The sequence below is a fragment of the Chelonus insularis genome, unplaced genomic scaffold, assembly GCF_013357705.1.
Source record: "Chelonus insularis isolate UGA/USDA-ARS -01 unplaced genomic scaffold, ASM1335770v1 contig_64_pilon, whole genome shotgun sequence".
Lineage (NCBI taxonomy): Eukaryota > Metazoa > Arthropoda > Insecta > Hymenoptera > Braconidae > Chelonus > Chelonus insularis.
The window spans coordinates 82,935-95,949 of NW_023276685.1; the positions used below are offsets into that span (position 1 = coordinate 82,935).

The window sequence follows — 13,015 nt, forward strand, 5'->3', positions numbered from 1 at the left end:
ATACAATTTTTAATTGTTTATAACAAATTCATATTGTTATAAACAATGCGTAATTGTTAAGAGTCATATTTGGTTGTGAACAATAATGTCTAGTCAATATCGACTTAATTTTCAAATGAAATTGTTATTGTTTGGCTTAAAAGTATTTTAAATAGCTAATCTTTTCATTTTTTTATTAGTTATTTTGTTATAAAAAAACGGCTCTATCGAATTCGTTCAAATTTCTTTCAGATCTTCTTTATAATAATATCTTTCGAATTAATTTTGGTTCAAGTTGATATCTTGATCCGTTCTTAAGATATCGAAAACGAAAAAAATGCTGACGTCCGTACATACATACGTACACACACACATCATTCTAAAAATATGTCAGTATGCTTGCAAATATCTTGAAATGTGGAGATTAAATGAAAATTCAAATTTCACCAATCGACCCAATTACAATAACTTCCTAATGGGAAGTTAACAATACGAGATTTTTATATTAATTTAAAATGACAATTCTAATTGATGGCGCTAAGTGTACCAACGCGCCAGCTTCAGGATAAAATCAGAGTTATTAAATAAAAATAATAACAATAATTTAAACCTTTACTTTGTAAAAAATGCAATGCTGTGTATAATACATTAAATCCAATGTCAATCTTTGTTTATTTTATTTAATTTTAAAAATACGTCATAGTTTAGTGTATATTTTTGATGTGAATCTATTATATTATTCATACAAACCGTCATCGTTAAAAATTTGGTATAAGCAAAAACTTAACCTTAAATTGCAAAAACTGTAAATAAATAAAAAAAAAACAGACTTGGAAAAAGTAAACAGTTTATTTTCGAAAAAAAAAATTATCGTCATTGAAATATAAATTTTTAATAAACATATTGTTTTCGTTTCACTTTATTTTAGTTAATTCAGTGAGAGAGAGAAATTAATTTATGTTATATAAAATTATATAAAAATGGCAGAATCAAATACAACTCTTAAAGTTGATTACAATGAACCAACGTCACCAGATATTTTTTGTGAATTTGAATCGCCAAACCACGATGAAGGTAAAAATTCTTCAAGAAATATTTCTTATTTATTTAAAAATGTTTTTATGTTATTTAAATTTGAAAGCATTCTTGAAAAAATTAAATATCATTATCTGTACATTGTGTGTTCAATAGAAGTAGAAACGAATTCCATTCCTCTTGAAAGTGAGCCAGACGTAGTTGATGATACTCCAGAATGGAAAGGTGTCAGTATGGATAAAATCCATAAAGGTTTAGGTCCTTTTGGTCATCAACAACATCTTCCTATTCGGCCATCTGAACATCATACAGTTTTATTTCAAGTAAGCATTGCTAAATATTAATAACAATAATATTAGTGTTTAGAATATAATTTTCATTTCGTTGAGTTTTATAGGTACCGATACCTATCAAGGGATATCCAAAACCATATCCAAATCAAAATGTTGACAAATGGGGCAAGGATTTTGTACGAATGCCAACTTCTCCACAATGTTTTTACCCTATAGAAGAAGTACGTAATTTAGAATCTATTTTTGTAGTTAAAATTGAAGAAAGTATTGTGTAATTTTGTTTTATTATTAGGAAAATAAACCGAAAAAGCTTCTGATTCGTTGGGAAGTTATTCAACAAGTGTTATCACGTAGTATTATGTCCAGTTTACAGCTAGAAGCTGCTATTATGTCTTATAATAATAAGTATATCTCAAAATGGAATTTCAGTGCATTACATAATTTTTTCACAAACGTAAGAATCTAAACAAATTCACTTTCAAATTAATCTGAAAAATTAGAATAATTGTGAAATGAAATTTCTATAAAATAAATACTTTTTAAGGTGATGGACGAAGAGAACATAAATATTTTTTTTGATAAGTTACTACCTAAAATAATCCGATTGGCGCTTGATTTGCCATCACATGTAACTGGACCTATTCCATTATTGAAGCATCATACGAACTCGTCAATAAGTTTTAGTCAATTACAGATTGCTTCTTTATTAGCGAATGCATTTTTTTGTACGTTTCCACGACGAAATTCCAGAAATCCAGAATCGGAATATGCGTTATATCCTTATATAAATTTTAATGGGTACTTTATTATATTTATTTGATTATGAAAACAAAGTACATTTATTATATGTTTAATTAAATTAAATACATATTTTATGATTTTGTTTTAGTTTATTTTCAGCTTATCGAGAAAATAAACCGAACAGATCAGCTAGTGTAACAGAAAAATTAAAATGTTTATTTCACTACTTTCGTAGAGTGACAAGTTCAAGTGCGTAAAAATATAACAAAATTGTTTAAATAGAAAGCAATTATAAGTATAAGAAAGTATAAATAAGATTTATTCATAGAGTAGCTCCTGAAGGTACAATTACAATTGAAAGACGTTACATTCCGAAGGAAGATTGTCCAACATGGGATACCAAAAATGAGCAATTACCACCATTACATATTACGAGCAAAGGAACCATTGAAACTGAAGGAGCCGGACTTCTTCAAGTTGACTTTGCTAACAAGTTAGTATTATACAATAATATTAAAAATAATTATCAATTATTGATTATTCTTCATCCTTAATTTTTTTTATTATCAAATAAAAATACAAATCATTTGGAATGATACAATTCATAAAATATTTAATAACTTATTGATTTTTCATACTCGAATTGAAAATAATATAACAAATTTCACAGATACATTGGTGGTGGTGTATTGTACTGGGGCTGTGTTCAAGAAGAGATTCGTTTTGTCATTTGTCCAGAACTCATTGCAACAATGCTTGTAACAGAAGTTTTAGATGATACTGAAGCTTTAATAATTACTGGAGTTGAACGCTATAGTACCTATGAAGGATATAGTAATAGTTTTAAATGGACAGGCAACTTTGTTGATGAAACACCAAGAGACAGCAGTGGTAGACGTAAAACATCGATCGTAGCAATTGATGCACTGCGTTTCAGTAAACCAGATAAACAATTTGAAATGATAAACATTATCCGAGAACTTAATAAGGTTCGTCATAATATATAATATGCTGTTTAATTTGAATAGTTGATAAAATAATTGAAAATCATTAACCATCATTTTTCGGTCAGGCATATGTGGGTTTTAGTTCATCTCAAATGCCCAAAAATGATTTATCAGCAGTTGCAACTGGAAATTGGGGTTGTGGGGCTTTTAGAGGTAACCCGAAACTTAAAGTGCTGATACAATTAATGGCTGCAGCTGTTGCTGGACGATCACTAGTTTATTTTACATTTGGTGATAAGAATTTAAGAGATAGTGTAGCTGATATGTATTGGCATTTAATCAACCAAAATGTTGATGTTGGTATGTATTTTTGTAAAATTTTATGTGATGAGAGAAATGCAAAAATATGTGATGAATGAATCGTATTTAGTCTTATGTGATTGAATAATTTTTAAATATTTAAAACAGGTTGGCTATACACATTGTTACGAGCATATGAAAGTGAATCAACAACAAATCATCTGGATTTTTACCGTTTCTTGTATAAAAGGTCTAAAATAAAAAGATTAACTGATTATTTCCCTACACTACCAAAACAGCAAGAAAATACTGCCACATTGGAGAGAAGAAATAATGTATTAAAAAGAGACAATAAACATTTGAGCATGCCAAAATATGAACCTGTTGTTCACCGGAGCCATTCTGAAATACAAAAAACTATGCTAAATCATCAAGAGGATCAAGAATTAATACAAAAATTGTTCAATAATTGTACAGACATAAGTAGTGATACTGTGAAAGAGAAGAAAATAAAGAGTACAAACGTCACAGTAAAAAAGAAAACTTCTCTTTGGGAAATTTTTGCAGAAAAAGAATCTGAACAAGATAGAATGGCTGTTAGACCGTCAGAAAAACAATCAACAGATCTTCAAACATTTGACACATCAATGAAAATTCTTGATTGTACTCAAAATTCTAATACCGATGATAATAAAACAGATATGATTTCAAAATCATCGGATATGGAGTCAATAAATTCTGATCAGGTTAATAATGAAGTTGAAATAAATCTGTCAGCTCCAACAAAATTGACTGATAAACTAACAAAAATTGATTATGATAAGGACAAAGCTAACTTATCAATAAATTATAAAAAATTACCCTCTCAAATGCTTAATAGACAAAAGGGAGGCCAAAAAAAAATTAATGATTATTTTACTTCTTCAAAATTTAGCTCAATATAATGTTTTTCTTGGAAAATAGCAAAGATTGTTAATACTAAGATTATTTAAAAAAAATTTCATTATGATAAAAAAGTTTTATACAATCATTTTTTATTTTTATTCGCAAGAATCCAAGGATGTCTCATAACAGCTGGTAACGGAATTCTTTCAGCGCTTTCTTTCCTGATTAACTGTACAGAAATAATTATCAGTATTGTAAAATATATTTAATTGACTTTTTATTATCTCTCAGTATTTTCATACCTTAGATATGAGATCTTTAGCGCCTGGGGTAATTTCAGTTGGCCAAATTATGTGAACAGCACTAATTTTTTTATATGTTTCTTTTGATGTATCGCTCAGGAATGGTGGCTTACCGACTAAAAATTCATAACACAAAATTCCGAGGCACCAATGGTCTACATATAAGTTATACATCTGGCCATTGACCATTTCAGGAGGTAAATAATCCAACGTTCCACACATAGTGATTCGTCTTAAAAAAGAGAAAAAGAATGAAAGATTGAATAATCTAATACCGCTGATGAATATATGAAAAAGTTCAAATCGGCATATAAACAAAATATTTAAAAAAAATTTATGCTTTTATGATTCCATCGTTTTTTATAATGTTTTTTTTTTCATTGTTTAAACAAAGAAATAATTTTAATTTAATTGTTTTTTTTTCAATAATTTTTAGGCTGTGTTTTTATATATAAAACAATCCATTATTTGAAATAAAATAAATTATTTCAAATGATGCTGGTTAGTGAGCTATTTACCATTTTAGAACACATCGTTTGTTTTTGATTGTATTTCGTATTTAAAAGTTAATTATTATTATAAAAAAAATTAAAAATGAAATCGTACTTTAAAAATTACCAGATAAATAGGTAAAAGTAATAACTTACTTCGATGATGGAGCATGCACTGACCACCCAAAATCAGCTAATTTTATATTACCATTGTGATCGAGTAAAAGATTTTCTGGTTTTAGATCTCGATGGATAACACTATTTTTATGGCAGTAATGAAGCGCATCAGCTACTTGATAGACGTATTTTGCAGACCTAAAATTTAAATAATTTTTATAATAATAAACAAGTACTTTATGTCTATTAAGTTTTAATTATGCACAACTATATAAATCGTTAAACTAATAATAATATGATAGAATTATAATTAGTGTATTAACTTACAGATGTTCATTGAATTTTTGCCCGGGTTGTTGCTTTAAATAATTATACAACTCTCCTTGTGCTGCATATTCGAGTACCAAAAAAATTTTTGAATTATTGTGGAAATAGGTAAACAGTTGCAAAATATGAGGATGCTTAAGATGAGACTGAATTTCAATTTCTCTTAATGTTTGTTTTTCAACTTTCCCATGAACTAATTCTTTTTTGTAAAGAGTCTTCAAAGCAACTATGTAATGACTTCTCTTTTCTCTTGCCAAATAAACACGTCCAAATTTCCCTCTTCCTAATGGAACTCCTATTTGAAAATCATCTAAACTCCAGGCGTAGCTTTGAAAATTATAATATAATAATTATCAATCAACATAATTCTAAGATGTACAAAATTTAAATATTTACCCATCTCCAAATTTCTTTGTATGATCTTCCATAATACGTACACTTTCAGCAACACGTTCTTGATATTCATTAGGTACATTTTCAAGTATTTTATTCATCTTTTTATCCTCACTCATTTCATTTAAAAAATGGCTAAAGCTTTTTCTTATTCAAATAAAATATCTAATACTTGAAAAATTACAAACTCTCTCTTTATTGTCCACTGCATCAACTGACGCTGAACCGATATATTTTTCAAACGTCAAATTTAACCTAACATTACATAAGTTACCATTTTTTTCATCCCCTTATTGGTGAAATGAATATCAAGCGGGTTCCATGACCAATCAGAAGAAGGAAAGTTAAAAAGTGATTGGCCAATGTTAATATAACCTCACAAACCTGTTTTACAATTAGCCAATCATTTATTCGATTAGCATCATACGTGACGTTTACATGAGAATAAATGTTTCTTTTCATGAACGACAATTTCTTACAAATGAGGCTACTGCGCACATTTATAAAAACAAGAATCACTATCGCAAGTTACAAGAATTGTGTAGTTTTTCAGCCTTTGTATTTTGCGCCAAAGTAACCGTTAGACAGGTTATGATTTTTCAATTCAAGAGAGTTTCATTCAGCATTATTGAATAAGAATGTAATAATAACCTTATTATTATTGTTCAACTATATTAGTTTATTATAAATATTACTGTCCACTCACTCTCAACTGTGTATATTTATTGGTAAGCATATTTATCTACGCGTCAATTTTATGATGCATTACGCGGAATTACGAAATTATCTCGTTTTATATATTTATTTATCATGATATAAATATCGTATATGTAAAATGAATGAACTATGATCATTAAATAGGTTTTATTTTATAGATTTTATAATTGAACTAAATCACATTGTTCAAAATGTTTGGACAATCAGGAAACACATCATTTGGTAAGAAGATTTGTAATATTAACGAATATTAGTTAGTTATTCATAATAACTTAAACAGTTTTATTTTATTTACTATTGTACTAATTGATTTATATTTAACAGGATTCAATTCATCTGCTCAAAGTAGTCCATTTGGTCAATCAGCATTTGGCAAGCCCATTTCTACTACGAGCTTCGGGACAACATCAGCTCCAGTTTTTGGCAGCACAAATCAATCACTTTTTAGCGCAAAACCTGCAGGTGCTACAACTGGAGGATTATTTGGAAATAGTACAGCTACACCAGGATTTGGACAACCAGCAACAACACAGTCATCATTTGGAGCTTTCGGAACTACTGGCGCAAATACAAGTTTATTTGGAGCTCAGCAAAATGCTAACACAAATCTATTTGGTACTAATAATACCACATCAGCCTTTGGACAATCTAATAAAACAACGGGATTCGGAGGATTTGGAGGAACTAGTACAAGTCTTTTTGGCCAACCTCAACAAACTGTTCAGCAAACTACACCTTTTGGTCAAACTAACACAACTGGTAATACTAGTCTCTTTGGTACTCCCTCAGGATTTAGAAGTGGTACCAACACAGGAAGTGGTATTGTAGGAACAACAGTAAAGTTCGTTCCAGTTACTGGTGCAGATACAATGGTAAAAAATGGCGTTCCTCAGAATATATCTACAAAACATCATTGCATTATGGTTATGAAAGAGTATGAAAATAAATCACTAGAAGAATTACGTCTTGAAGATTATACAAATGGTTTGAAAGGACCAAGCCAACCAGGACAAACCGCTAGCCTATTTGGAACACCAGCACAAGCTTCACCTTTCGGAAATACGGGCACAATAACTAGCACAGTTTCTAGTGGTTTTGGAGCAATGACTAGCGGATTTGGAGTTAACAATCAGTCAAATACAACAGGTGGATTGTTTGGAAAGTCAGTAACTGGTTTTGGTGCTCCTGCAACCACTACTAATACTTTTGCTTTTAATCCAACAACATCAACCAGTCTTTTTGGTGCAAATACTCAAGCTAAGCCATTTGGAGCGGCTGCACCAACAACGCTTTTTTCAACCTCGAATACTAATCAACCAGCATCTGGATTTGGTACGATGAATAATACTCAAAATACGAGTTTTGGTTTTGGGACAACTCAACAGAATCAAAATATTGGATTATTTAATCAAAAGCCATCAGCTTTTAATATCTCTTCAGCTACACCTAATACTGGAAATGCTTTTGGACAACCAGCCGCAGCAAATACCAATACTAATTTATTTGGAACTAAACCTGCTGGATTTGGAACTGGGTCCACATTTGGTACGACTTCTACGCCAGCATTTGGAACAAATACTGGTTTTGGAACAACACAAAATACCAATACTTCAAATCTTTTCAACACTTCATTTAAACCTGCGGGTCAAACAAGTTCTTTTCCATTCGGTTCAACACCTGCTACCTCAACAGGTCTTGGAACTAATACTGGTTTAGGGCTAGGTGGAACAAATTCATTATTTGGTCAACCAAAACCCGGAAGTATTTTTGGCAACACGGGTAGTGGATTTAATTTCAATAATTCAGGGACTTTCGGAACTTCTGGCACGTTTGGTAATACCACAAATACTGCTCCAAATTTAGGAATGAATTTATTGAGCGGTGGAGTTGGAACAAATCCAGTTCAACAGAATCCTTCATCTGTTCCAGTTCATCAACAAATTCTAGCATTGGTATCAACACCTTTCGGAGACTCTCCACTACTTAAGAATCTTTTACCTGCTTCAGGAAAATCTGAAGAATTATTAAAACCCACCAATTCAAGTATAAAAACATTAAATGGTTCACAATATAAAATTTCTACGACAAATTCACCTAAAGTGAAAGCTCGAGTAGTTACTCCAGTACAATTATCGAAAAAATCATTATTTGAGGGCCTTGAAGAAGAAGACCCAACACTGCTTGAAGCTTTTCAACCTCGTCCTAATGCTAAACGTTTAGTTTTACGTCCAAAAAGGCAATCTAGTCCTTCAGGAACACCAACTGATAATGGAAATATTATACAAAATAATGAAACTATAGAAGGAAGTGTTGAAGCATCATCTTCATGTAGCAATGAAGGAGAAATAGTTGATAAAGAAAATAATCAACAAATCAATCGTCAGTCAACTGGAGATAGAAGATCTTCATCAACATCATGGTTAAAATCGCATATACCACGAGTTACTAAAATGAATGAAGAAGAAGAATTTGATGGTCAAAAATCTCCGTTTAACACATCAGAAATCCCTGAAGAAGTTTTGGAAAACACAATAAGTGAATTTCGTACTCATTCGGGTAATTTAAAAACTAAAGCACAATTAAATAATTCATTGAAGCAACAGCAATTAAGCAATAAAAGTGCTGGAGATTCTTTACTATTGAACGATTCCAGTCATGATCTTGATGAAAGTTCACTTCCGGCTCTTCAGCCACATAAACCAAATTTAGCAAAAGTCACTTTAAGACGTGTTGGATACTATACAAAGCCTGCAATAGAACAATTGGATGAATATGTGAAAGATGATTCTGTGTTTCCTACCTGTATTGTTCCTAATTTTACTGTGGGTAGAACAGGATATGGTGAAGTTTTTTTCCCGGATTCTTTTGATATATACGGATTAAATCTTGATGAGATAGTCCATTTTCGTCATAAAGAGGTAGTTATATATCCAGATGACGAAAAAAAACCTTCAGTTGGTCAAGGTTTAAATAGAAAAGCTCAAGTGACTTTACATTCTGTATGGCCCCATGATAAAAATCTTCATGAACCAATTACTGATCCTGATCGACTTATTGCTATGAATTATGAAGGGAAATTACGTAGAGTTTCAGCAAAACATGACACAAGATTTTTGGAGTATCGTCCAGAAACTGGATCTTGGGTATTTAAAGTTGATCATTTTTCAAAATATGGATTAAGTGATTCCGATGATGAAGACGATCTACCAATAGATCAGAAAAAACTGTTGAATTTGAAACTTAAAATGTCAATGGATCAACAAAAAATGACCCAAGTAATTTCACTTAATCAGAAACAAGCTCCTCCTACAAATGTTATTAAAAATAAATTAAAAGCTAATGAACAAGTTAATAAATATAATGGTCAAGTACCATCAGAAAAGAGAGATGAAGACACGACTTCTTCTTTTACTGTTAATGATGATGAAGATAATAGAAGTATGAACATTACAGATATTCAGAAAGATTTAAATGGAGATCAAACATCAGCCTTAAGTCCAACATCCATTTATGCTCGTCTTGCAGGAACAGATAGTCATAAACTTCAATTAATGAAAGCTAGTTTTTTTGATGATATGGGAGATTCGGCTGAACAAGAGCATTTTGAAAGTACTGAGCTTCCATTAAAACGTTTACATACTTTTGATACCCGAGAAAACGGACTTGAAAAAATATCATCTAATATGTACACCAGCTCTCGATCAAATTATAGAATTCATCAGAATACATACGCATCACCTGAAGAGACTTTATTAGAAAAAAAAGAAATAAAATATAATAGAAACCAGAAGAAACATGAAAAAATCCAAGAAACTATAGTTAATAAATATTTCCCTCCTCCGATTATTAAACCAGCAACACGAGTATTAAAGTATCACTGTGAAGTCATTCCATTAGAAAAATCAATTTGCAATAAGTTAAAGTTCCATACAATCGCTGATATTAGTATTCAAATGGGTAGAAAATTTAAGCCTAGTTGGGGTCCTGGGCTCACTTTAGTATCTTTGAGTACTCAAGAGCAAGCAGCAAAAGTACCTCTCCAAAATATATTTGGTCAAATAGAAACCTACATTGCAGGACGACTTGTAGATGATACTACATCAACTAATATCGTTCAACGTCTTCAAATTCTCGGTGGAAACAGAGCAGATTCTGATTACATTCGATTATTCAAAGAAAGTATAGAAGAGCATCTCCAAATTCAATTGAATCATTGTATTATTGGGGAAGAAAATGGTTGTCGTTGGATTCGTGTAGGAAATCAAGATACTGGTCTTTCTGCTCTTCACAAACACTGTGCTTTAGCTCAAGATATAGCTGATAATTTAGCTGACAATGTAAATGCTGACAAATTAGCATCTTATACAGCTGATGTATGGCAACTATGTGTAGCTCTTTGGGGTAATCTTTCAGCGTTAATTCCAGGTTCTGACAAAGAAAGTCATGATCATATGATGATAAGACGAGAAGCTTTTGGAAATTGGTTAAAGTCTGTAGTCAGCGAGACTGTTCAACGTGAAATAGCAGAGATAAATCAAGAAGATCAATTAATATTATCATTACTTTCTGCAAATAAATTGGAGGAAGCTTGTGAACGTGCCAGAAAAATTGGAGATTATACATTGGCTATTTTAATGGCTCAATTAGGTGGAACAGCAGCAACTAAAGAATTATTGAAACAAACTATTGCACTTTGGCAAGATATTGATATTCTTAAAAATATGTCAGAAGCACGATTGAAAATATACATGCTTATTGCGGGAGAACAATTGATTATGTGCAACGACAAAATTGTTAATGTTTGTGAGGATTTAGATTGGAAAAGAGCTTTAGCTCTTCATCTTTGGTATTTGTCATATTCAACTGCCTCAATTACCGATGTTCTCGAGCTCTATGAAAGTACTTTCGATGTTGATCCATCAGAAATATGTGCTGCAGCTCCCCTACCCGATTATAAAGAAGAATTTGAACCAGAAATGATTAATGGCAAGAAAACATTTGATCTTTGTTTTCATCTGATGAAACTTTACTGCACAGGCAATCATTCGCTTGAAGAATTACTTAATCCTCTGACTCATACAGCAGATCCTCTTGACTATAGGCTTAGTTGGCTTCTACAGCAAGTTATCGTAGGTTTGGGATACTCTCATTTATCAGAACATGTCGCTACTTTGACTCACACAAATTTTGCGGCACAATTAGAAGCTCATGATCTTTGGCATTGGGCTATCTTCGTTTCTCTTCACATAAACAACTCAATAATTCGAAAAACCGCTGTTATCGATTTACTTGCTCGACATGTAAAGATTGACGAAGATTCTGACTATATTAAACAAGAGACGTTCTTGAAGGATGAGCTTGGCATTCCTTGTAAGTGGATCAATGAGGCGAAAGCTATTAAAGGATGTGCGTTGAAGAGATATGGAGAAGCAGCGTGGTATTCACTTCAAGCTGAGCTATGGAATAAAGCTCATGAAATTATTATCGAACATTTGGCAGCGGATGCAATAATTAATGAAAATTATGATTATTTAAAGTCATTATTGAAACCTTTAGTAAGTCAAGAATGTAGTAGTGTTGTGAATGGATGGTCTTACCAAGGTCAACTACTGTGGGATTACATGGAAATTGCAGTAGAAATTGAATTATTCTTGAAGAAACCTGACTATTCAATAATTGGATATAAATTGGAACTTTTACAACCTCAATTAAATTCGTTATGTGCTAAAATTAATCAATTTCCATGCCCTACTGCTAAACTTCGGTAAATTGAAAATTATTTTATGTTCAAATTATTTATTATTGATTGTATAATGTATCATTTCAAAATTCTGTAACATAAGTTTTTGAAATAAGTAAAATTAATTTCTTCTCTTCCTTGGTTTTTAGATTATGCCAAGCAGAAATTGCTAAGAGAACTATTCACCTCGCAAAAGGTATTTTATTACTTCAACCTCATGAAGAAAAATCAGCAGCAAAAGTTATTGCTCGTTTAGTGTCCCAGTTACCACTTCCTGAAGATTATGCTCAGCAAGAATTACGGCCAATCGTTAACATGTGTGCTAATGAGATTATTGGTCATTGATGATAAAAAAAATTATGTTATGGGTAAGTATCATAATTTTGATAACTTCCTCATAGAAAATTACATGTAATAAACGAACGTTTATCTTTTAATGAATTTATATTGTAATCATAAAAAATATATTTTAGATAATTTTGTCTTTTTTTCAATCAATGAAGATGTAATTAATCTTAATGTCATTATTTTCAACATTAAAATAGAAATAAATAAAAGTATTTAGATAATTATTTTATATAATTTTCGTTCATGGAATTATTAGGTAATTAATTGAAATTGAAAAAAAAAAAAAAAAACAAAAAATAAGAAGTTTTTTAAAAAATAATTTTTAACAATTAATAGCTAGTTATAAATGAATATTGAATAGTTTCAAGTAACAGTAATTAAATAAATAAATAATATTAAT

The 13,015-nt window shown here is 30.7% G+C and overlaps 3 protein-coding genes across 4 annotated transcripts; 2 read left to right on the plus strand and 1 right to left on the minus strand.

Moving 5' to 3' along the window:
- The first annotated feature begins 584 nt into the window (after window positions 1-584).
- Parg (Poly(ADP-ribose) glycohydrolase) lies at window positions 585-4,444 on the plus strand. 2 transcript variants are annotated; one of them, XM_035089276.1, is made up of 11 exons: window positions 585-818; window positions 908-1,053; window positions 1,171-1,337; window positions 1,412-1,528; window positions 1,600-1,761; window positions 1,852-2,105; window positions 2,197-2,297; window positions 2,382-2,541; window positions 2,719-3,037; window positions 3,121-3,355; window positions 3,464-4,444. In XM_035089276.1, exons 2-11 carry the CDS (start codon window positions 960-962, stop codon window positions 4,237-4,239), a joined length of 2,385 nt encoding a protein of 794 aa, XP_034945167.1. In that variant the 5' UTR covers window positions 585-818; window positions 908-959; the 3' UTR covers window positions 4,240-4,444. The 2 variants fall into 2 exon arrangements, with proteins under 2 accessions (XP_034945167.1, XP_034945168.1); XM_035089277.1 differs by having other exon boundaries at window positions 585-748.
- On the minus strand, window positions 4,280-6,330 carry aurB (aurora B). Its single transcript, XM_035089278.1, has 5 exons — window positions 5,814-6,330; window positions 5,418-5,744; window positions 5,130-5,288; window positions 4,483-4,714; window positions 4,280-4,409 (listed from the first exon to the last, which is right to left on the minus strand). Exons 1-5 carry the CDS (start codon window positions 5,927-5,929, stop codon window positions 4,323-4,325), a joined length of 921 nt encoding a protein of 306 aa, XP_034945169.1. The 5' UTR covers window positions 5,930-6,330; the 3' UTR covers window positions 4,280-4,322.
- Window positions 6,331-6,338: 8 nt separating this feature from the next.
- Window positions 6,339-12,716, plus strand: Nup98-96 (nuclear pore complex protein Nup98-96). Its single transcript, XM_035089274.1, has 4 exons — window positions 6,339-6,538; window positions 6,686-6,749; window positions 6,852-12,291; window positions 12,417-12,716. The coding sequence occupies exons 2-4, from the start codon at window positions 6,719-6,721 to the stop codon at window positions 12,610-12,612; spliced, it is 5,667 nt and encodes a 1,888-aa protein (XP_034945165.1). The 5' UTR covers window positions 6,339-6,538; window positions 6,686-6,718; the 3' UTR covers window positions 12,613-12,716.
- The last annotated feature ends 299 nt before the right edge of the window (window positions 12,717-13,015 follow it).